Here is a 23,978-nt window from a genome sequence, read left to right as displayed (position 1 = left end):
TGCCAGCCAACAGAAGGGTAGCAAAAGAATGAGCCTTTCTTTTTGAGGAAAGAGAAATAATAATTAAAAAAAAGAAACCTACAAGATCATGAAAGATAAACATGACCAAAAGCATGCCAGCAGACATGGATATACATATATATTACAGGTATATATGTGCTTAAGACACATATCTGTATGCCAGCAAATGCAAATACAAAATATATGTGTACATTTTACACATACATACTGTGAAGGATATATGCATATGCATGCGCCTCTAGTATTTACTCTATATGTCAAATATTTGCAGTTTTTAATATTCATACAATGTACAAAAATGTTTCATGAATTAAAAAATTCATTACAAAAAGAAACATATCAAACAATGTACAAGTCTTCCTTCAAATTCAATTGAAATTCAACTTTCGGCTTGTCTAAAATATTTATGCATACAATCAAGTTGAGCATGCAAATAAAGGAAACCCACTCTAGAAAAAGGCTCAAATACACTATGTATACAAACTAAAATATGCCCACACTGTTAGAAGAGCTCACTTTGTGCTCTAAAGAAGTACATTTATTGGTTTTCTCAATGCTTCATCTGCACTTTCAGCTTCGAACATTATAGCTTAGAAATGGTAACGTATGCTGTGAGGATGACTACATGTACATTTATGAGGCTCTGTTCCACACGACCCCCTTGCTCCATGTGTAGGATGCACATCAAAGCACGCTACATATTGAACGAGGGGCGAAATCAAAACTTAGGTGCCATTATCTCTCATCCTAGTTGCTGTGTTGAAGTGGTAAATGCACACTACAGGAAATACACCCCACACCGCTAACGTAAGGTCAAACACTGCTGCGCCGCCCTTGGTGCTGAAGCCAAAGACGAGGTAAGGGATCCTTACATCAGTGTTTAGGGGCCTCCGGTAGCCACCGGTCCAGATTGGCTGCTAAGTACATCACAACAACAGTGACCTTGAACCCTATACATAACCACATCCCCTCTGCGGTCTCTGTGTAGAGTGAAAGCTCTGGATTAGGACAATACTTGTCAGTGTTAGAAGGCACCGAAGCATTGGCTGGTAGGAGAGACAGACAGGACAGACAACACCTGGGGTCTTTAACTCTAGCATCAGAGACCGCTGACTGACCACAGTATGAAGGAGTAAGCTGCCAAGTGTGTATCCTCTACACCTCATCGCCTCACATTTCTAGACCCCATCTTTGCCACAACAGACTGCAGACCCACCTAGCAAAGCAAGGTTACGCACACTAACATCAGGGCGAGTGTATTTTTGGCTATTTCCTCTGAGAGCTCCCCGAACAAAACAACCCTCTTACTTACTCACTGCTACGGCGCTGCCCAAGCTGGCCGCAGGCAAAGTAGCTACAAGTCAGCCGGGATTTCCTATTTTTGGTCGAGTGCACGACGTTGGGGCTTCTATCCTCAACTTTTAAAAAGCGCGGTAAGGCAAATCGTTTTAGCATTCGGTGTAATTTAGCCGGCCGGAGCCATGACTGTCAATAGACAGTGGAATTTGTCAAATATTAAAATCACTTGAAGTTGTCATTTTTCTGAATAGTTCCTTGGGTCTTGAGCAGCCTTGATAGAGAGATAAGGTCTACTGTGGTTTGAGGAGACAGTCCCAGCATAGCTGAGCCTAACTGGTATCCATGCAGGATGGACATACTAACACTATTTACAACAGACACATTAATACTGTAGTTTTACATCTGGTTAAGGCTGTACTGCATAGAGCTGCAGTCACTATAGTTTTCATGAGATGATAGTCACTTTCTGCACAACTTATTACAAATTATTACTGGTATTATTCACAATTCTTGATACATGAATTCAATTTATTGAGTAAATAAGACCACTTATTTCTCTTTGTCGAAGGGTGGACCCAGAACAGAAATTCCTTTTAAGGTCACTGCCAGGCATGGCCTGATGCATAGCAAACAACAATGTACGAGAACGTGATTTCCATAAAAATCTCGGCTGTTCCTCCTTTGCCAAGTATATAATCAGTTATATCTCTCATTATTTACTGGGCAGAGTAAGTGGTGTTTAATTATATATCTAAGACTCTGGGTACAATCAATATCACTGGATGGAGACACATCTGATACACTGTCCACCTCCGCTGCTATAGCAGTATGTAGGTAGGTATATGATGCGGATTTAAAACAGTAATATAATAGCTCCTTCAGTCCAGCCCTTCTACCTCTGTTATGATGATATGAGTCAGAAAATAAACCAGGAGGAAGCTGGGAGACACCAGACAGCAGTGTCCAGCGACAGAAGATGCTAACTATGGAAGTTGTGAAGGGACGCCGGCAGTTTCGGGGTTCTCGTGAATAAGACACACGTGTCATTTGCACAATCATGAACATTTTGGGTCGTTGTCTGGGGCACTCCTTGCCGCTTCATATTCCTCAGGTCAAATGGTAATTTGTGAGAGAAAGAAACATAAGGCACAAGTCGAACTGCTGCAACTGAGAATCCCACCCCCGGCCGAACAAAACAGAATCTCCTGAAACAAAATTTCAACAAGGTTGCCAAAGAAACACTGATCCATTGCTTATTATTCAGAAACACCTAATCAAGAAAATACCAACCACTACCCAAAGCCACAGATACTGTCGATAGAGTTTAACAAAGGTTTAACATATTGACACACGCAAAAAAAAAAAAATATCCAAGATGGCTACATTCTACAGTGCACATAGGAATGCTTTACATTGGTGCCAACATGGTGGAGAGTTTGTCAAACTCTGATTTAGATACTTTTAAATTATACACTGAATACTGAGACTTTGGTTTCTAAATCTAAATACTGGATTTACTTTCCAAAAATATTTTTCCAAGGATATGGATTGAAAATTATGTTAAGTAGAAAGACTGGGATTAGCTTTTTCAAAACACTGACTGTGTGAGCCCTCTTCTGCTGAACTGTCCAATTCAGACTCGGCGGGCTTCGGTTTGACGCTTTTGGCTGCGCAGCCTGCATATACAATTTGATTAAAATAATGTATGGTCTCTGGACTGGATAACCACACCGTCGAATGCCGAAACATAAGGCTGGAACAAGCATGTAAGTGCTGCATTTGATTGATGAAAGTGTATGTCTTTTTTTTGTTGTTGTCTTTTTTTAATAGTGCATTTAACCAATTTTTTAAGGTTTACCAAAAATACACCTGATATTCCTCCTGTATGCAATGCCCCCTGTTTATAAACACAATAATGAGTGTATGAATGAATACATGTGGTTCTTGTCTGTCTGAAAACAAGCTTGTCTTGAGTCACACCCATGTCTGTTTTTTTGGTTATAAAACAATACACACTTTCATTGTCTATGGTACAACAATTCTATTTAATATACTGTGTGCCAGTACACATCTATGAGCTGGTTTTCCCATTGTACAAGGCAGGCAACAGTGGACTTTGTTTCTATGTACAGTCTGGGACAGTCTAACCCACCATATTGCCTTTATGTCACTGCCCAGGAGAGGCCTGAGCAGGGAGAGAGGGAAAAAAATGACACAGCGGGTAGGTTGAGGGAGCTCAAGAAATGGAGATGTAAAACATTAGTGGGAATAGGTGAGAGGACAAAGGGGGATGGATTTAAGCGGCAGGCACCAGGGAGGGCTAAAGAATTGGGGTGAGCGTCAAGCAGGGAGGGGGACCACGAGTGCGGAGCTGCCAGGAAGTATCAGTTACTTCTCAAAGGGAGCGAGGACACTAGGAAGGTATAGATGAATGGGAGCAAAACAGGGAAAGTAATAGGGTAAGGTGGCTTAATTACTGAAGTTATTATTCCACATGTTTTTGACAAGCTTCCTCAGAAAGGCAAAAATAAGCAGAGCTGCACAGTTTTATATTAACCATTCCCCCCTCCCCTTGCTGGTAAATATATGGCTGAAGCCACATTCAGATACAGTATCATAAAGTACCATACACATCACTGTATCAGATACATAAAGAGTCACATAATATCCTACACTATCATAAGTACCACACAGTTTTAGAGCATCAGATTCAGTATCAAATAGTACCATATAGTGCCATTGTAAATAAAGGTCCATTGAATCTTTGAAAGGCCCATGTCTGGTTGGGTGTAGCAAACTGAGGGATGGCACAGGCCAGTGTTCTCTCCTCTGGCTCCACCAACCCACTGTATTCCTCACGACAAATCAGAGAGGAGGAACAAGTCAAAGTGCACCAAGGAGTCCCAAGATTAAGGGCACTGCATCTGATAGGCTTGAAACACTGCCTCCGTTAACTGCTCTCCAGTTCTGCTGGAGGTGCTTTCTCCTGCGAGTCTAGTGACTGGAGGGAGCCCACAGTTCGTCCCTGCTGAGGCCCCTTCCTTTGCGTTTCCCCCCTTTGGCCAGTGGATTCACAGACCGCGCTTGATGCACCACAGTCTCAATAGTTGCTGAGATGGAATCGTGACTGGAGAACTCCAGAGGCTCGGGGGTCAGGCTCGGCCTGAGGCTGTGTCTGCCTGGCAGGTTATCGCACCTCTCCAGAACAGGCATCCCCAGAGTCCTCTCATCACTTCTCCTGCTAGCCAGCATGTCCAAGCCTCGAACCTCAGCCCAATCTTCCTTCCTCGTCTTGGTTGGCTCCGGTTCCTCCAGAGGTTGTTTTCTGGGTCGTCCGGGTCGTCTTTTGATGACATTGTTTCCTGTTTTGGCTTGTCGCTGCAGGCGCTTGGCACGAAGGATCTTCTGCACATGCTCAAAGTTCAGAGAATGCATCCTCCTTACGTCCTTCTGGATCTGTTCCACTTCGCGACGTTTATACCTCCGCTTACTGGGAACACCTGGAAGAGGAGAGAGGGAGAAAGAATCAGGTGAGAAATGTCAAGGAAAATAAAGAGCAAAGTAAGGTCTATAAAAAGAAAGGACCATTTGTGCTTGCGTGTCAGTTAAAAAGAGCAGTCTTGGAAAGACTAGGAAAGACATCATGCCAATTTAGCTCATGGAGAGAAAGTCTTTTCTTGCTTTAAGAGCTTCCTGCTAATTTTGAGATATTCATGTAAGCTTTTCAAATCCCAGCTGAGCCAGGAGAGCAGATCCTATCCTGTAATTGTCTACTAGAGAGCAGAGAGAAGAGGGGAGAGGAGGAGATCCTATTCTGCTAGCAGGAAATGTCTCCTTCAGCCATTTAATATGTCGCTACACAATAACAACCCTGTGCATCTGGAGCACAGACTGCCAAAAAGCTAAACACACACAGCAACACAAACACACATATCGGCACTCTTGTCCACATGCACATGCGCATACAGACACAGATACAAAAACACACAGATGCATACATACACATGCACAAAAAATGAATTCAGCAGTTCAGAATGGCTGAGCAGAAGAAACTGGAGCCATATTGTTTCCGTCACACTGGTGAACTGGGCAGTATGCCCTTTACACATTGCTCTATCCTTACTCTTTCCCCGTCACTCACATTCTCTCTTCCACTCGTCTCTTCATGGGCGGCAATGTGCTACTCTCTAATTTTCAATTAAACTGGTAACACTGCACCATTTCATTTCCATCTTTATTTCAGAGACCGCTTCCTGATCTTAGTCTGTCTCTGTCATTCTTTTTGTTTCCCATCTATGTCCCATTTCTTCGTTTCCCCCTCCTCCCTGTCTGGGCACTGTTCCCGGGGCTCGGACTGAGCCACAGCCAAAATGGAGGAAAAGCACAATCAACCACCAGTCCCCAAGCAGTGTGCACGCAACATGCTTCGTCTCTTTTCCTTGAGCTTTTTACTCCTATTGCTGGATTCCTGCGCTCTAGCCTTTCTTCCTTTCCCGCAGACTCCTGCTGATATGGTGTAGCAGGTTTCTTCAGTGCTCTAACATTTGATGAGTACATTAAATCAAAGATGCTTTTTCAGTTTTATACTTTAAATATTGTTGGCTGTGTTACAGGAAAATGTGTGAAAAATGATGCTCAAGACATTTAGAATATGTCTCTTTCATAAAACATAAGGGGGAAGCATTTAATATTTAATAGATTTTTTTAAAGATTTGCACAACGTCAGTGAACTGCCACAACTAGCAGAATACAATATTTTTTTCATCTTAAAGAGACCAAATGGTAATGATGGGGATGAAAATTTGAAAAGCACCGCACAGAGCTGTTTGCTAATGAATTAAGAGTAAGGGAAAGATAAAAAGCCGCCTAACTACCTCCCATACAAACCGCAGAAGAATATCACGCTGTTGTTGGTCAAAAATTCGGGCCTGACAGTGAAATTAGTTAATGCACAAAGCACTAAGTAGCAGTGGTTTATGAGCTGCAGCAGAAGTGAGCACATGCTCAGTTCACACACACACACACTACAAAGTAGCAGAAATTTATGAGCTCCATACACGGAACATAAAACCAGTGACCTTCAGCAGTGTGAGAGGCAGTATAGTACCGAGAACCTGTTTCTCTGTGAAATAAGAAGTCACAGCTATGCTCACTTATCCACTGCCTGTGCTGTAGCTGAGAGCACTTTTCGGAGACAGATTAAAATAATCCTTGATGTATGTCATTTAGTGTAATTTTTTTTTTCTGGATGAAGGTCTGTGCATGTGTTTAAACAAGCTGCGTGACTTGCCGGACTACCGCAGGTCCAGTCACTTCTCTATCCTGGCAGTGGGTGCCTCTTTCCAGATGTTTTGGATCTTAATCTATATCCTCGTCTTCTCCTCTTGCACTCTCGACCCCCTAACCGAAAGCTGCTTGATGTCCTCCCAAATCTACGCTTCTCTATTATCTATTATTTCTGTCATCCTGTCTGTTTACACTGGTAATTTACTATGTTGTTTTATGGCGTACACAGAGCATCTATCACATGTCCTATCTTATCTGGACCGGGGATCAGTCCAGATAAGTGTGTTATATGCTGTGTAGACTGCAAAGCCCCTTGAGGAAAATCTGTGATTTGTTATACTGGGCAAAATAAATACAACTTGGCTTGACTTGCCACAAAAAATTATTCCGAATTATTCATTAAAGACTTTCATTCAGACATTCATGTAAGAAAGTTACAACTGATTCAGCGAGGTCTGCTTAAGAAGCAAACGCACAACACACGCAGAGACACGCGTGTGCTTAATGATTTGTCCATGACCGACAAACTCATTGTTGCACGCTCAGATAATAGTATGAATTTTACATCTGGATGGGGACCCGTATATCTGTGTGTATGCGGGGGCCTGCGCCTGCATGTGCAGCGAGCATTCTCATGCACATGCGTCTGTGTTTTAATTGGACTAAAGCTGTGAAGTGAAGCAGTAAGTCATGCTAGAGGAGGAGTGTGTGTGTGTGTGGGGTGGGGGTGGTGGGGTGGGGGGGGTGAGTAAAGAGAGTAATGGGAAAATGAGGGGGAGGGGAGACAAGGGGAAAAGCAAAAAGTGAAAGGGAAGAAGAAGAGAGCTAGAAGGGGGAGATGGAGAGAGAGATGAGGCAGAGGAACAAGGGGAAATCTGCGTGTGGATGTGGGAACCACGGGAGAGAGGCAGAGGGGGAAAGCAAGGGCAAGAACTGCAGAAGCAGCAAAAGGGAAGGGAAGGACACAGAGGGTAGAAGAGGTATAACAACACTAGAGGGATAATATGGATGGGTTGGGGGAGGAGGAGTCATTATGGGGGGAGGGGGGGGGTGTATATGAGTCATCCGTCCTGGATCCCCTGGGGCGGGGGGGTGTATTCTAACTGAGCCCCTGGCTTCTCCTCCCCGCCACTGGACTAGGCCCCAGTCATTAAACCCCTGGCTACCAGCCAGCTCTTTTAACACAGGCAAGGGCCTTTTACGGCGTGTCTGTAGAAAATAAATCATACTGTGTGAATAATATATCTCTGGCAAAAGCATTGGCAGGAGAGAGGGAAGGGAGGCAGGGTGGGGAGGTAGGAGAGATTGGTGAATTATAGTCGTCTCCATCCATGCATTACGTTCTCTTTATCCCCAGCCAGATGTGCTCAAAGACAGCAGAATACAGAATGTACCAAAATACACATTCATTGGGTGGTGAGAATTCGGTGCTACCCAGTCTCTTTGTCTGCTTTAAGCCCCGATAATGATGTGCATAAGCATATTTATAATAGGAATCACCTTGTCATGCATTACTAAATCTACATTTAAAATGGGAAAACCCAGTTAACTGACTAAATGTGATAATCCAGCAAATAACTGAAGTCAATTAACACTCAGGAACAGAGTTTAATATTAGTGTATAACCTTTTTTTTTTTGGCAAACATGCTCTCATTTGGCTACATTAACAGTTCTGATCACATATAAGTGATTAGTAAAAGCATGTATGTGTCTCTTTCTTCCAGTTCCACGGGCTAGCATAGTATCATGTATCAAATATCATTCGTATGGTTTTTCTTTCATTAATAAATTCCGGCCTCCTACTTCTGTCTAACAGATAGGAACCTTGTTGTTTTATATAAGTAGTGATGTGATGTAATAAGGTCCACTGCTGGTAATGTCAGCTGCTTACACGCTGCCGATGCTTCAGATCATAAGCTTTCCACATGTGATCCATTCATGGGTTTATTTAGAGGTAAAGTCAGCCTGTGTCTGGACTCTTCACTCCCTCGCGCATTATATAGCGCATATAAACTTTGGGAAATCACTAAGGAACAAGTGCAAACAGCTGTTCATACATTTTGGACATTACTTGGACGCACCGCTGTCTGTTCACATAAACACGTAACAGAACATGTGCACCACATTTAAGATAATGGACACAACAACGTTGCTGTTATTTTGTAAAGGACATATCTCTCTCACCACCAATCCAAAACGCAAATCTGTGCACATGTAACTTAACATAAAACATACTTCAGCTAAACATTATCCCCCCTCTACAAGCACAATGGGAACCGGAGCTCTAACTGTGCAATTATATGCTAATCTCCAGTATATTAATTGTAAATGAACATCAGTCATGCAGAGCAGTCAAATACATTAACATAACCATTTGCTTCAAAGTGGTGGCCGTGTTGATGTTATAGCGGGTGTGCAGATATTTAACAGGGTGAGCACATTTGTAGTTTAGACTGGAAAATGCAGCTCCTGGATGCTACTTTTAGGGGAGTCACATTATGGTTCTGTAGGCCCCGTACAGTGAATGATATTTACAGCTCAGATTTGGAACACTGGGTGAGCCTGTGTATAGCCATGAATGAACGGCTTGGATAAGCAAAGACAAGCAAACAACAGGAGTTACTGCGTTTTAGGCAAACCTCAAACCTCCAACACTTCATTAAAGAAAGCAATGTGCTTTATCATGCTGTCCCAGTGAACAGAAAACAACTGCTGCTGTTTTTATTATAAGTCCAACATGCAATGCAGTGCGCTTTCTCATAAATATAGCGTATTCTCTTACCAGTGAGGGAGGGACTGGGACACTTGTTCATCTGTTCTGGCTCCTGCCTCGTCGTTTGGAATGACATTAAGCCCTGATCTCCAAACACAGTGAGCCTCGTCCGCCTGTTCCTTCCGCCGCACTCGTCCTCTTGTGACCCCGAAAATAGGTCAGACGCTGACTCTGACCGCTGCGACTGGCTACTATAGCTGCCCATGAAGCTCTTTTTAGGCTGCCCAGTCTGAAGGGAATGGAACTGACTGTCAGCAAGAGAGTGTGATGACAGCTGGTCAGACTCAAAAATCCCTAAGCTGGATCCCAGGTTTGAAGAGCCTCTGCCATTGCTCCTCTGCTTGTCCAGAAGCTTTGAAGGACCCTGACTGGCCAAGTCTCTCCTCTCACTCAGCATGCTGAGGCGTGCATTGGTCTTAGCTCCGCTGAAAAGCCCTCCCAGGTCCTGCCGGTCTCGTGGTGAAAGAAGAGGTTCATCCTTGTGCTTATGTTTATGCTTGTGCTTCCTCTTGTGGAGACGAACCCCTGCAAGACCACCTGCGCTGCTGCTGCCCAGGGATCCCAAACCCTCTCCCCTTACAGATGGCCCCTGAAGTGGACCACTAGTGGTGCAAAGCTTGGCACCAGGCTGGATTTTTGAGTGTCCGCTGGAGTGGAAAGCCTTGGGAGGGGGCACAGCAGGTCTCATGAAGGGAGATGGGGGCGCCGGTCCTAGCGAGTGATGGGGCAGATAAAATGGGGGAGTAGGGGGAAAGTAGCCCAGACTCAGAGGAGGAGCGTAAGGCATCGCATACGGTGCTGCATAGTAATTTCCCCCTGCCAGCGGATAACCATATCCTTGAACAAAAGGCAGCTTTGATGTGATTGGCTCGCTGGCTTTGGCTGGACGACCGCGTCTCCTCTTAGCCTTCAGATCAGCACTCCTGCGGAGGTATGAACTGGAGTCACAAGGGTACGAGTCGTAGGTAATAGGGTAGTAATGGTGGAAGTTGAGGCGGAAAATGGAAGGATAGGGATGCTGGGGGTAGCAGGTGAATCGTCTGTGAGACACTCGTAACTGCTGGAGCTTTAACACGACCTACAGGGAGGAAGGAAAGAGGAAACATTTAGAAAAACAAACACCCTTTAGTGCACGCTTGTACATTAGAGCGGTTGTTAAAGGCTCACACGCAGGATTTGTTACAGTGTTTCTAACCTCGTCCAGTTCAGAGAGAAAATGAAGATGATCCCGACTCTGTAGGCACTTCCTCTTCCGCCGATGATGCTTTTGCTTCTTCTCCTGCTGCGACAGAAAGTTATCGACAGCCGTTACTTGGCGCTCGCAGCGTGTTCTGCCACCTCTGTTGGATGCTTCCAAAGCTGCTGCCTCCGCAGCCTCAAACCCACACAGATCAAATGAGTACCTGTATAAACACAACATAAATCACATTAAAACAGCAGGTAAATGAATGCATGCCAATCTATTACATACAGAACAAAATGCCTATAAAGCAAGTAAAGGAGTATAACAGCAGTCTACTGCACCTTCGTCGAGAGGCATGACCCTTCTCAGTTTGATCTGAGGTACTGTTGTTGTCCGTCCCAATCCCACTGTCACTGGGAATAGTCTCCTCACTGTGGGACTCGCTGATGGGGGACAGAGTTACCTCCTTCACTGACGCCCCCTCTGACAGGTGGGATGGTGAATTAGCCAGAAGTCGAGGAGGAGACAATTTCCATCCCCCAGTGAGAAAGCTCCTGCCTGCTGGTTTAGAGGGCAAGGCTGAAATGGGCTGCAAACTGGGCATAGCGGCATCAGAGTGACTGGCTCTTATAGACGGAGCACTAGAGCTGGGAGATGAGGTGGAGGAAGGCACTGCGGGGCATTCGTAGAGACTCGATGTGGAGACAGACAATGCTGGCTTGTCCCGAGTGGTTTTGGGAGGAGTGGAGCCTTGAGTTTCTGCTCGAGGTTTCCGCCCTCTCTTCTTACCAATGTAGATGGTTCCTCTTTTGCTCACATTTATCTGTTTTCCCAGTCGAGCTTCAATGGTGGATGCCATGGCACTCATAGCTGAGGTAACAGGAGCAGAAGATGACTTCAGAGCCAGAGTGCCATTTTGACTTGATCCTGAAAGGATTTCATTCAGAATGCTCTGCATTTTCCCAAGCTTCGTCTTATTCACTGGCCTGGATTGCCCCCTTCCACGCTTTAGTTTGAGACTGTTGGCATTGGTCATCGTGGAAGCCATTTGCACTAAAGTGTTCAGTGTGTGCGTCTTCCTCCTACGATTTAGCCCTGCAGTGGTTTCCTGGGCCAATGGGCTTGGAGGTGAGGTGGAAGTGGCCTCGTGAATGGTCTCCACAGTTAGGAGTGGCTGTTTCTTGGGGCGTCCTCGTTTCCTCTTAATGGGAGTGTGGACTGTCAGGCTGTCAGTGTTGGTGTAGAGCGGGCTGGAAGGGGTAATGGGGAAAGCAGAGGGCGGGTCAGCTAAGGTTGCGAGGCTACCCAAGGTTTCTCTCTGCGGTGATGTAATGCTGGCATGGCTTTTTGATTTCAGGTAGGACCACCTGTCGTTGGCCTTGGTCGGTCTGGAACTGGCCGTAGAGCTGGTGCTGTGACTTGGGCTCGGACTCATATCGGCTCTTGATCTGGGGCTTGGACTGGGGCTGATGTTTGCCCTGGGTCTGGGGCTGGGGATAGGGCTGATGTTACTCCGGGGGCTGGGGCTGGGGTTTGAGCAGGGGAATCTAGGGTTCAAGCTGAGACTGGGTTTGCTGATGTGATTGTGAGCTGGATCTCTGGGTTTAAGGGTGTCCGCGCTGATCTTAGGACGACCCAAGGGGTTCTTTTTCATCCTGTTTGCGCTCAGATGTGACTCTTGGTCAGCCCCATTTGTAACTGTCTCTCCCATTTCCACCCTGTCCACTCTCTCTCCCTTTTCTCTTTTGTCAACTTTATCTCCTCTTTCTGCTTTATCCAGCCTTTCTGCGCTGATATCAGCTTGACTCATGAATCGAGAATCATTTTTGTGAGTTTCTATCTTATGTGCTCCTCTGGCTTCTAAAGGCCCAGGCTGCTGCTTCTCTGTTGCATCAGAGTCCAGAGTCCGCTGCTGAGATTGCTCCTCTACAGAAAACGAATCGTCAAAAGAAGGCCTTCTCCGCCTCTTTCTTCCTTTCGCTTCCTCTGCCAGCATGGGCATCCCTCTGTCTTCTTCGTCTCCTTTCCTCCCAGCAATTGCTCGCTCTCGTTCCTCTTTTCTCCTTTCCTCTCTTTCTTCATGGAACCGCTCAGCTGTCTCCTCTTGCCTGTACTTCTGCCTCTCCTCTGAATTATTTGGGCTCTCTGATCCTTTCTCTGGCTGTCCCCAATGTGAATCAGCACTGTGGGGATTACAGAGCATCCTCTGGGAGTCCTTCCTGCCGTACTTCCTCTTAATGTTCCCAAAGAGCTGCTCACTGACCTCTTGCAGACCCTTCCCCCTGGAGAGATTTACACAGAGAAATAATTAGGATGAGTGCGATAAAATGAAGAGAATGGATAGTTTTGTATTTCACCAACACTGCGCAGAATACTTACTGCCTAATTTGAATCACCGTGTTAATTAAAGTTAATTAAAACGTCTTCCTTTTAAATTTCACTACTCTAACTTTCACATTCCATTCACAGTGCACAGTTCATGATATCATGCATCACAAGGAAATTAAAATATACCTGCTGAGAGAGGTCAAGTTGAGAATACTGGCATCTGTGACCACTGGCAGCTGCAGATCTGGAGTCAGAGACCGCTGAGGTGAGGGACTTTGCGTCGCCGTTCGTGAGAAAGCTTGGCTCGGATCTAGCAACGAGCCTCTGCTGTCTGCTGCCAAGTCTCTGGCTGCCTCAGAATCCGCAGGATGGGCTGGAGACGCAGAAGGTGCTGCAGACGGGATCCAGTCTGTACCGATTTGGTGCTGGGGTGCGTGAGTGTGTTGAAATTTCTGAGTGGGGGAGTGCTGCGTTTGCTGTGTGTGCGAGAGTGCGTGTGCAGGATGGAGGGAGCTGCGAAGCTGGTGTTTGAGAGAAGGATTATCTCCCAGTAGTTGCAGCAGGCCTCCCTCTCTCTGCTCTGGCATTCTGAACTGGCGCTCATATGTCTGGGGATGACACAAAAAGAGACACAAAGACTGGTGACTACATTTAAACTGCAATCATGAGACAGCCTTATATAGCTTCAGGGATAGACAAATGATATGATAATGATAATGTGATCGTAAAACTATGACTGCTATATTTCATGTCTTCTTAACATTGGCCTATCTCCACAGATATAACATGTGCATAGCACAGCAACCAGTTCAGCATATATTATCGTTTTTTTGTCAGCACTTATCACATCTCTGATTTTCTCTAATATGACAGCTTTTGCAGTAGATCTGAAGATTTTCATGCGTCTCGCGTGCATGAGAAAACAGTGTGCAACAGAACAAAAGGCTTGTTTACAGAGTAATTAAATTCCTGTGGCAAGGATGTTACATGCTGTGAGAGCTAAGGGAATCAAGTTGGGGGTGTCTGAGTACTAAACACAGTAGCATAGCGAAGCTGCGTCCCTGCACTAGATCCATCATTATTTACTGCAGATCATATTTATGTTTGTGACAGCTCTCATACGCTTTTCTCAACTATAACTGCAGTGTCATGCTGTCAAGAAGGCGCCGTGCACAACATATGTCCCGGAAGTAAGATATAATTTATATACATTTTCTTTCACTGAAACGCCACAAATCTGAAGTAAGCCTCTGCTCGGTTAGACTTGTCCACTTAAAGGAGAAAATACTAAACCTTAATATACTGTATTGCCCCCACATAACTCTGCTTAATGTATCACTGCTGCATAATCAGTGTACTGCTGGAAGATGAGAAATAGAGCAGCGGATGGCCTTTGTGGTTTAGCCTGTTATTAACAGACTCAGTATGACGCAACGAGACACTGTTCTGCTGCGCTGCAGGGAGATGTAACCTAACCACAGGCCTGCCTCTCAGCATGTACACAGGGGCGTGCAAGTGCACACGCACACACTCACGCTTGTATACAGTAGATGCACACATTTCAAAGACTCAAAATCCCGGCTACACACGTTTGAAAACGCTAATCTGGTCTAGATGGAGCAGCTCCTTGTCAGTTGATAAGATATCTCCTCTTCACAGATAAATATACACAGCCACACAGACGCACAACAATAAAATCTATCGTGCACTTTTATGACAGCGTACATATTTGCGAGGTCAAGAGTGCCATATATTTCCCTTCCCTGCTAACATCCAGTTCAGCCTTCATCTCCTCTGTTGCTTCCCTATCACTCTCTCTGCTCTCCCGACTGCTGTCGGTAGTCAAGTAGTGACACTCATTATGTTTCCACACTTGTTGCAGAAGCTGTTTATTGGCCAGAAGCAGTCTGCACGAATTCACAAGCACAAAAACACACACACACACACACACACACACACACACACAAAAATGCTGAGAGGCACAACACTCACAACACATGGGTGAAAACACATACTGGGCACGTGCGCAAATGCTGAGCGCTGTAAATGATTAACGAAGCCAGCAAATGCAGGTATGTAAATGCACCCTCAAATTTATCTCCTGAACGCACTGCCATGGTATCCTTTCAGTTGTGAAGTATATGTGTGTGTGTGTGTGTGTATACACATTGACACTGGAGAAGAGGCGCTGTGAGTCCACAGAGGGGTAAGATGACAGACACCTGATACACACTTGCTTTCTCATTTAACCTGTCCTAGAATACCTGCTGTTTCAGGTTAAAGGAGGGCACAGGTAAAAAAACAGACAGCAGGGCGATGGGGGCGGTTAAGAGTGCGACCGGCAGACATACACTACGCACACAGAGAAAATGTATCTTCCCCACTGACCACAAATGTGTATGTGGTCAGTGGGGACCAAATGTGTATACACACACACACACACACACACACACACACACACACACACACACACACACACACACACACACACAACCACAGAGAGATAATAAAGAGAGGGACACCTTTCCTACAAGAGACAGGAGAGCAAAAGAGAAGAAAAAAAATTAAGAAATAGAAAGCCCCCTCCTCCTACTTTTTTCCGGTTGAAGCTGGGTTGCTGGCACCAGTTCAGCTTTTTGTTCTTAGTTTCCTCCCTTCTACCACTCTCCTCCGTCTCCCCTCCTCTATGCCTCTTATACTCGACAAAGCATTTCCAGGGAAAAAACACGCAATGTCTGATATTCCAGCAAGCAAATACAAATAGTTGCCATACAAACTGAGGCACTCCCATAGTTGTTGTTGTTGTTGCTGTGAGCACAGTGAAACTTTCCTTCTTTGTCTTTTCCTGACAGGGTCAGCTTACTCACTTAACCATTCACTTATTCACATTTTGATTTACATTTCATAAAGAACTCCAAATTTGCACTTGCATGCTTTGTATTGCCCTTTCATCACCACACTGGTGGTCAATACCATTCACTAAAAACTTGTTACTCATAGGTCTCCAGAGCCTGCATAAGCAAGCAAATTGATTCAGATGAGTTTTTTTCTAATGTTTGTTTTATACACTGCCTGCTCTTGTGGTGCACTCTGTGAATAAGCCATTATCTCCCTGTGCTACTGCTGACCTGCAGCAGGGGGCAGCGGTCGGGAAATGAGCATAAGCGCTGGACTCTGACCCATGTGCAGCTCACAAGCGAAAAAGAACTGTGAAGCTTCAACCTTTTTCCACACAGGCCATCTTTCTACAAGACCCCTACTGATCACATAACGATAAACACCAGCTCAGGGCCGAACCAAAGCATCTTTGCTTCTCAACCCATCCGACGCACTCTTCTTCCCCCCGGGGCCCTTGGAGCTCTTGGGGCTGTGTTTACAACACGGCTGAGTCAACTGCCTTTTTTCTAAGATGTCTTTCTCTGGATCAGCACCGCAGCAACATGGATTTAATGCTGGCTGTCCAACACCTGAGTGCAGGCAGATATGGAGCTGTACATTCCTTTCCGGTGGTGACGTAACCATCAGATAAGGTCAGAGCACAGGAGGAGGAGGTCATGGATAATATGTGACTAAGTGCTGCAATCACCCAACTGAAAGGCACTTTGCAAATGAGTCAGCATATATTTACTGACAAATAAGTGTGTGTGTGTGTGTGTGTGTGTGTGTGTGTGTGTGTGTGTGTGTGTGTGTGTGTGTGTATAAATGTATCACGCTGAGCAGGCTGTTTTAAATGACAATCTGGATGTAAAACACAGTGTTCTTCTATCCTCCAGTTTGATGTGAGGGGAGGTATGTGCCGGTCCCTGCTGTCCTTTTCCTCTCCTGCAACCTTTCATTTCTCCACCAACAAACTGAAATTCAGGAACTGCTCCCGCTCCCTGACACACACACACACATGCACATAGCACCCTGGCTGCACCATTATACTGGGAAAGAACACCCTAAACAGGCACACCCAAATCTCACAACCAGACCCGCATATAAACACACACATATACAGGGGCAAACATATACACAACCTCCTTGCACGCGCACGCGCACACAGACACACAGACACACACACACACACACACACACACACACACACACACACAGGCGCACACAAACACGCTGCCCTTCAAATAGTTTTTCGCAGCCTTTTATTTGGCTGCACGCCCAGCGGTTAGAGTGTTTCATTTTTCCCTGTGTATGGAACTGGGCAGCTGTCCAGACAGACACACAAAGAGAAAAAGAGAGTGAGAGAGAGGCAGAGAGAGAGAGAGAGAAGGGAGAGAGTGGGAGGAAGGAATGGGGTGCAACTAAAAGAATGAGAGCAGCAGAAAGGGAGGGAAGAAGAGGACCAGCAGAAAAACAAGAAGAGAGGTGCCTAGACTCGTTTGCTACTGGTTCCCCTCCGAAACCTTATGATTGATATGATCCTCTCCTTTCCTCTCTGTAACACCTTGTCACGCAGCCTCTCTTGGTTTTGACACCATACTGTCTCCCTCTGCCCCCGTGGCCTTGTGCACTAACCCCCCCCCCCTTCATCCCATCGTCCTTTTCTTCTTCTTCTTTTTTCCCTTTTTTTGGAGCTGACCATTTTCCTCCTGTGGGAACTACCACCCCACCACCCCGCCCGCTTCTCCCCAGCTCCATTCACAGCGCTGCTTCTCTGTGATCTGTGTTTCTGACAGGTCTGCACACACACACACACACACACACACACACACACACACACACACACACACACACACACACACACACACACACACACACACACAGAGTTCCTCTGCAAACAAACACCATGAATACTAACAGGGCTTTGTATCCACAGCACTTAAAACGGGATAGAAAGGCGCGGGTTTGGAAGAGGGAGGGGGCGGAGGGGTGAGCGCAGAGAAAAGGAGGGAAAAGCGATGGAGGAGAAAAGAGGAGCTGTGGCACTGTGTTGATCTTGTGGCCACTCTCACAGACCTCCCCCCTCCCTCCTTGCCAACCCCCTTATCCTTGTTTCTCGTTCTCTCGTTCTTCCCACCAGTTCTCCCGGGAATAAAGACTTCCATTCATGCGCCTGAGGCAACCCACAGCAGGGGAGAGAAAAGAGGGAGGAGAAATGGGAGGAAAAAGGAGGGGTTGTCAAGGTGGGACAGTTTGTGGATCACTGGGATCAGGCCTACTGCCTAAAATTGTGTTTGTGTGTCTGCATGTCTGTTTTCACTCAGCATATTCCCGCTCAGCCAGCGCTTTACTATCTCAGATCTGGTGGCATCTGTGCCAGACAAAGCTTCATCTGGGAAACTTGGGTGGGAAAGTTTGGAAACTGGGCTCCATTGAAAAACTTCCACTCTCCACTTAATGCTGCAATTCCAAAACTATGCGTTCAGCCTACAGCCACAGTAGGAAAAAGGGGCTCGAGCTAACTTTTTCTGCAGTATTTTCTTTCTTACGTGCCTTTTTATGTACCCTTCCTGCTGAGCATGATCAAGCCTTCGATCTATTGTGTATTCTTCCTTTAGATAGCTGTAAAGCACAAGCCGCATTCAAGGCACAGCAGTAGGTCTCAAGTAAAATGTTTCCTCCTACGTCCACAGCAGTAATCCTTCAGATTGGAGTGCTCCTAAAGATAGCAGCGAAACACCAAAGAGTCTCCTTGTCACACTCTCTTCAGACACGCTCAGAGGTAGATGACTCAATCTGAACAAAGCCCGTGATTGGCTGAACCGAAGCATGCTATTATGGTGCATTTGGAGGTTTTCACCCCCTCAGTAATGACAGACACATTTACATGCTACATATAGTGTATATCTAATCCCTGCGATTAGCATTAATGGTGTGCATGGGCGCTGGTGTGCCCGGTTTTTGAATAGCTTTAACAACCACATTTGACTTTTTTTAAATGGCAATTATCCACAAATTGTTCCCTGTATGTACGTGTTCAAACAATCTATAGATGTCATTCAGCACATAAGTTTAAAAACAAAGAAAATGTACAACATTAGAACAAGTGTAATGCTTTTTGGATGCAACATGACTACAGAAAGTTGTTAGAACAGCGCATCTTTTAGGGTAAGGAAATTATACAACAAAACAGGCACATGTGCTGCTGCACATAGTATAAAACCAACGCATTGTGTTGGTCACTTTACTCTGTGCACCATATGACCCAATCATAGCACTTCTGTACAACAGGAAACAATTAAGCTCCAATGAGCTGCTCAAAGTCCTTAGGGATGACTTCCTGTGTGGAATGATGGGTAATTCAAGACAGAAGCTGCGCTGAGATTAAACACTTCCTCTCTGGCAAACAGCAGTCTGTAACAGCCCCACTCACTGATTAGCTACTTAAAAATAATTCACTGCAAGTTATTGTTGTCTGTCTGGTTAGTGAATCGATATGCAGCCACATCACCTGCAGGTTTTTTCGCTTCTTTACCATCCAGCATATATTACTATATAACACTGCAATATCATACTCACATTGATAAAGAAAAGCAAATGAAAAACTCATTGCACATTACATTAGCCATGCATCTCATGTATTAGTGTATATTTCATGTATGTTTTTTTCTGCTTGTCATGGCATATGGAGTAAGGACACCTTAGCGTGTCACGCCACATGTCACATGTAAAATGCCTGCAAACAATTGTTAATGGATGACTAAATATATGTCTTGTAGAAGGACTCTGGTGTCTGCAAGGCAAGTTTTGAAGTTTGCGAAGGAACATTTTCATTGCTCGGTCTGAATGTTTCTGTGAATATCTCAAGTCCTCAGATGATCTCTGGCTTGTAAGGGTGTGGGGGAGTGGGGGTGGCAAGGAAGGAGACGGAGAACAAGTTAGAGAGCCACCGTAATGACATCCTCAGTGACAGGGAGAATGGGCAAAGTGAGACACAATAGTCTTAACCAATCAGACTGCCTGCCTCCCCTCAGGCCCCCTCTCACCAACAATAACGCCTTTGTGTGAGGCTGCACTCCACTCGTGTGTTCGCACACACACACACACACACAGACCGCAGCATCCTACACTTTCTCAGATGGTCACAAAAAGAGGTGGGTGAAGGAGAGCAGCACATCTACAACAACTACATGTATGCATATACAAACCTGCCAGAATTAATGTCTTTTAGCTAGCTAGAAACCTGGCTCTCTGTGTATGTGTGTGTGAGTGCGTGTGAGTGTGTACGTGCATTTCCCTTCAAGCCCAGGCACATGACTGCAGCTGCCCCCTCACTCCCTCATCTAAAGCAGCACCCCTCCTTGGTGTGGGTGAGAGGTCACACAAAGTGGCATTCCTCTCGGTCTGAGAGCGAGCGAGCACTGAGCAGAGGGGGAAGAGGGAAAGAGAGAGAGTAGAAAACACCAGGGGTCAAATAAGCAACAGAGCGGGGCAGGTAAAAGATGAGGAGCACGGGGCATTCGTGAGTGTGTATTTCAGTGCGTGCATGTGAACATTTTGTATGCCTGTGTGCTGAAATGGACCAGTAAACAGAGGACCCTTGTGGCTCTTCTTTGCTTCATAAACACAGCTGTTTGTTTAGTCTGAGCTGCCCCAAGGGACAGACACACAGACAGAGGGATAGACAGACACATTTATATCATTTATTCATGTCTGTATCCATACTTAAGAGACAACGAGCATAAACAGCAGAAGTGCAGCATGATTATTTTACAAATCCTGGTGCAAAGAGATAAAACTGGGCAGAAAGAAAAAGACTGTAAAAAGCAGCTGGCTTCCATGCTTTTGAATGTTCAGTGTGAAACATGTAGCGCATTGATGTGTTTATATAAAGTTCAGAATCTTTTCAAACCAAACACTTGAAGAATATTAACAGTTTTAGAGCCTGGCCAACATTGGAAGGGCTAGGTTGAAAATTTTTAGCGATACACTTCTACGATGTTTAGATTGTGTATCGATCTGATCCGCATTCAAAACACTGAATCGGAAGTCAGTGACGATCTACAGCTGATCCATTCAGTTTAGCTTTACAGCTTTAGCAGCAGTGCGTCAGGTGCTAGCAGGAGAACTAAAGCAGCATGAAGGAAGCTAAAAGCAAAGGTGTAACAGGGTGGAGGTATTTAATTGGAGCTCCACCGACAGCTTTTGTATCTTTACAACAGTTTTTGATTTGTGGTTAAGCGAGCTTCCTCTTTCTTTTAAACTTGATCTCACTGTCATATTTCATACAACACTTGTTGTACGGAAGGTTTTGCTAAAGTTACGGTAACATAACCTGTTATTTTTACACATTAACTATCTTCAGTAGGCTCCACTTCACACACAATGTGTGTGACGAGCAGTAAAAGGCGGTGCCCTCAGACTGAGGGCTCAAACATGCTTCTGTTGTGGTCGTACGGAAAGCTCTACCGTTCGTCTACATATATATATATTTATATATATATTGTATATGTATAATCTTTGATGTTTGTTTGCACTTCTGCTCGTCGCTCCCTTGCCTATTGCAGCCAATTAGCGCTCGGCATAGCCTCATGCATGCATGTTGCGTGGTGTTGGGTTTTTGGAGGATGGCACAAAAGCGTTTTTGCGTAGGTTGAAAACTGTTCAAAAGGACACAACTGCGGTACCATAAATTAAGCATGAGCATCACCATATGTAACAGCAGTTTGCAGCAGCCTGATGACTTTCATACTGAGCTGAAAGCGAAACTAGTGGGTGATCTATCGGGTGACTAACACAAATACATTATTTACTTTTAATTTCATATGCTTTCAAATACCATGAATCCTCTTCAGTTTATCCAGTTCTCAGTCATGTGGGGGCTGGAGCCTATCTCGGATACTAATAAATACCAATTCAGAAAATATTTATTTGCTACATTAAATTTTTTAATGTTGAAGTTGAGCCTTATGCATAAAAGAAAGAAATTCCAGGCTGTGATGAACAGCTTAATAATTTAATGCTGTTATCACACTGTGGCTTGGTATCGGTACCTATCTTAAAGGAAGGATTACAACTGTAAAAGGTCGGCTTGGTGAATCTCTCGTATCCATCCGTGCAATACAATACATCAATACAGTGTAAAAAAAAAAATAAGTAGAGATGAATCCACTAAATTTGATGAAAACATTTGTAAATGCCAAAATGTCTTTTATCGAATTATGTGTTGTGAACACTGTAACCTCTTTTTCAGAAACACACACGCCCCCAACCTTCTGACAGGCACATCCCAGACAGCTGATGGGCCCCATCAGATTTCACTGACAAACACACTTGCAGTGAGACACAGTGAAAGTCAATACTCGTCGCCTTCTTCCCTTCTCTTCCTTTGACTCCCCGTCTCCTTCACTCCTCTCACCAAACATCCGCATCTATTCCTGTCGGACCTCCTCTGAAAACCACAGCATACACTCCTCCTCACACAGACAGACACACACACACACACTGACTAACCACAGAGGCAGAGGCATGATGGAGCCACACTAACAAAGCAGCCACCGGGAACACATGATGCTGTGACTCAACATCATCCGTGCCTGCAGAGGACATCAAAAATGGCTGCCCTCCAGATCATCCCACAGTCAAGTGAGTCACAGTCAACCGCTGTGCTGTCGCACAAATCAAATTCAGGCCTGTGTGTTTTCTATACAGTTTGCTCTTGATGTTTATTGCAATCTGTTCTTTTTGAAGACCTCAATGAATAAAAAAGGGCAAACAATGTCAAAATGATGTATTACAATTACGTTTTTATAAACAAGTCATAACTTCCAGTTGAGTTTACAACTATTCAACAGTGCAGTAATAAATATTTTATGCTTTTTATAAAATTATAGCCTGGATCAGTCATCAGTAAAGGGAGATTACACGATCTCTCGTTGGTTTTTCAGTCAATATCTACATTACAGGGATCATCCTGATGCTATAAAAAACGAGTTGGTAATGGAACAGTGGAAGTCTGTGAAAGTTGTGCTATTAGGCTGAAGCCCCCCTAGAGTGAGAAAAATAACAATGGCCCAGTGGCATAAAACCATGACAGCTTTGTGAAACTTAGTGATTTTGGCCACAGCAGCAAACAACAGCAAATGTGAGGTAAACATATGCTTATTATGCCTTATTTTAATTTCAGGAATGATATTCCAGGAAGTTTGACTTTTGTTCTTTTTATGACCCATATGAGGTTTTTAGACACGAGAACCACAAATATTGGTTTAGACATTGCACATGTTCTCACTACTAGAAATACTCTGGTTTAGGTGAGATTACTGCCTTACTAGAGGATTCAAATGGCAGGATAACCAGTCACTCGCTGTGAATTCACCAGATTATTAAATGGTAAGCATACTGGCACTTAAAGAGCTCTTGTAATGGAAGACTCAAAGCACTTTTTTCACAGCCATTTACACACACATTTATAGTGTACTTTATGCTATGCCTTTAAGGGCTTGCTGTCCAAAAGTCCGCTAGGGTCCACTTAGATCCCAGTGGCAAATTATGGTAAGTTGGTAAAAGTAAATGACATCTTCAGAAGGTGCGAGGGTCAGTGCAGACACCTGTCAGTTTTTTGTGACCACGTAGAGCTGTTCATGCCAACTTTTCATTATAATGCACCAACCAAGAATCCACCACAAGCAGCAGATTTTAGAGAAGTATAACAGGAATGACTGATGAATGATGTCCATTTCCATGTCTGCAACAGAGTATAACCTAGGCTTCATTATACGGACACATCAGAATCGAAGGGGCAGTTTGGGGCTGGGTCGTGAACGTGCAGACTGAGTGAGGCGGGGATTCAACCACCAACCTTTTAACTAGTAAATGACCTGTGCAATCAAATATCTGTTACACTGATACTGGTATAGTTCATACATCTACATTAGCCATATGCAAAAGGCCAATGCAGAGGTCCAAGTTTCCCATTCTTCCCTCACCTGCTTTCCTGTCTACACTACCCAATGTAGACAGGCATGATGCAAAAAAATAAAATATTGCAATATCACAGGTTTTGCAATTCAGAGCTAGCAGGTTAAATTAATCGAAGTTGATGTTTAATTGTAGCTTCAGACAGTTCTCACGTGCATCTCTGTTGGGTAATGTCACGCTGTTTGAAAAAGGCTGAAGCCTATCAGCTGTATCTTTAAAAGACAGAACCT

At 44.7% G+C, this 23,978-nt stretch overlaps 1 protein-coding gene across 1 annotated transcript in view; it reads right to left on the bottom strand.

Moving 5' to 3' along the window:
- Nucleotides 1-414: 414 nt before the first annotated feature.
- setbp1 (SET binding protein 1) overlaps nt 415-23,978 on the bottom strand; it is a 37,432-nt gene continuing 13,868 nt past the window's right edge. The window contains exons 3-7 of the mRNA XM_085367273.1: nt 13,078-13,499; nt 10,905-12,845; nt 10,576-10,783; nt 9,390-10,458; nt 415-4,820 (exon numbers count right to left, since the gene is read on the bottom strand). Coding sequence (XP_085223399.1) covers nt 4,315-4,820; nt 9,390-10,458; nt 10,576-10,783; nt 10,905-12,845; nt 13,078-13,499 — 4,146 coding nt within the window. The 3' untranslated portion in view covers nt 415-4,314. The remainder of the gene's footprint in view (nt 4,821-9,389; nt 10,459-10,575; nt 10,784-10,904; nt 12,846-13,077; nt 13,500-23,978) is intronic.

Source organism: Diplotaxodon limnothrissa, linkage group LG12, assembly GCF_057381915.1.
Source record: "Diplotaxodon limnothrissa isolate DT_005_m linkage group LG12, D_limnothrissa_male_GT1.1, whole genome shotgun sequence".
Taxonomy (NCBI): Eukaryota; Metazoa; Chordata; class Actinopteri; order Cichliformes; family Cichlidae; genus Diplotaxodon; species Diplotaxodon limnothrissa.
Note: the sequence above shows the minus strand (reverse complement) of the source record. Positions and strands in the feature narration are given on the sequence as shown.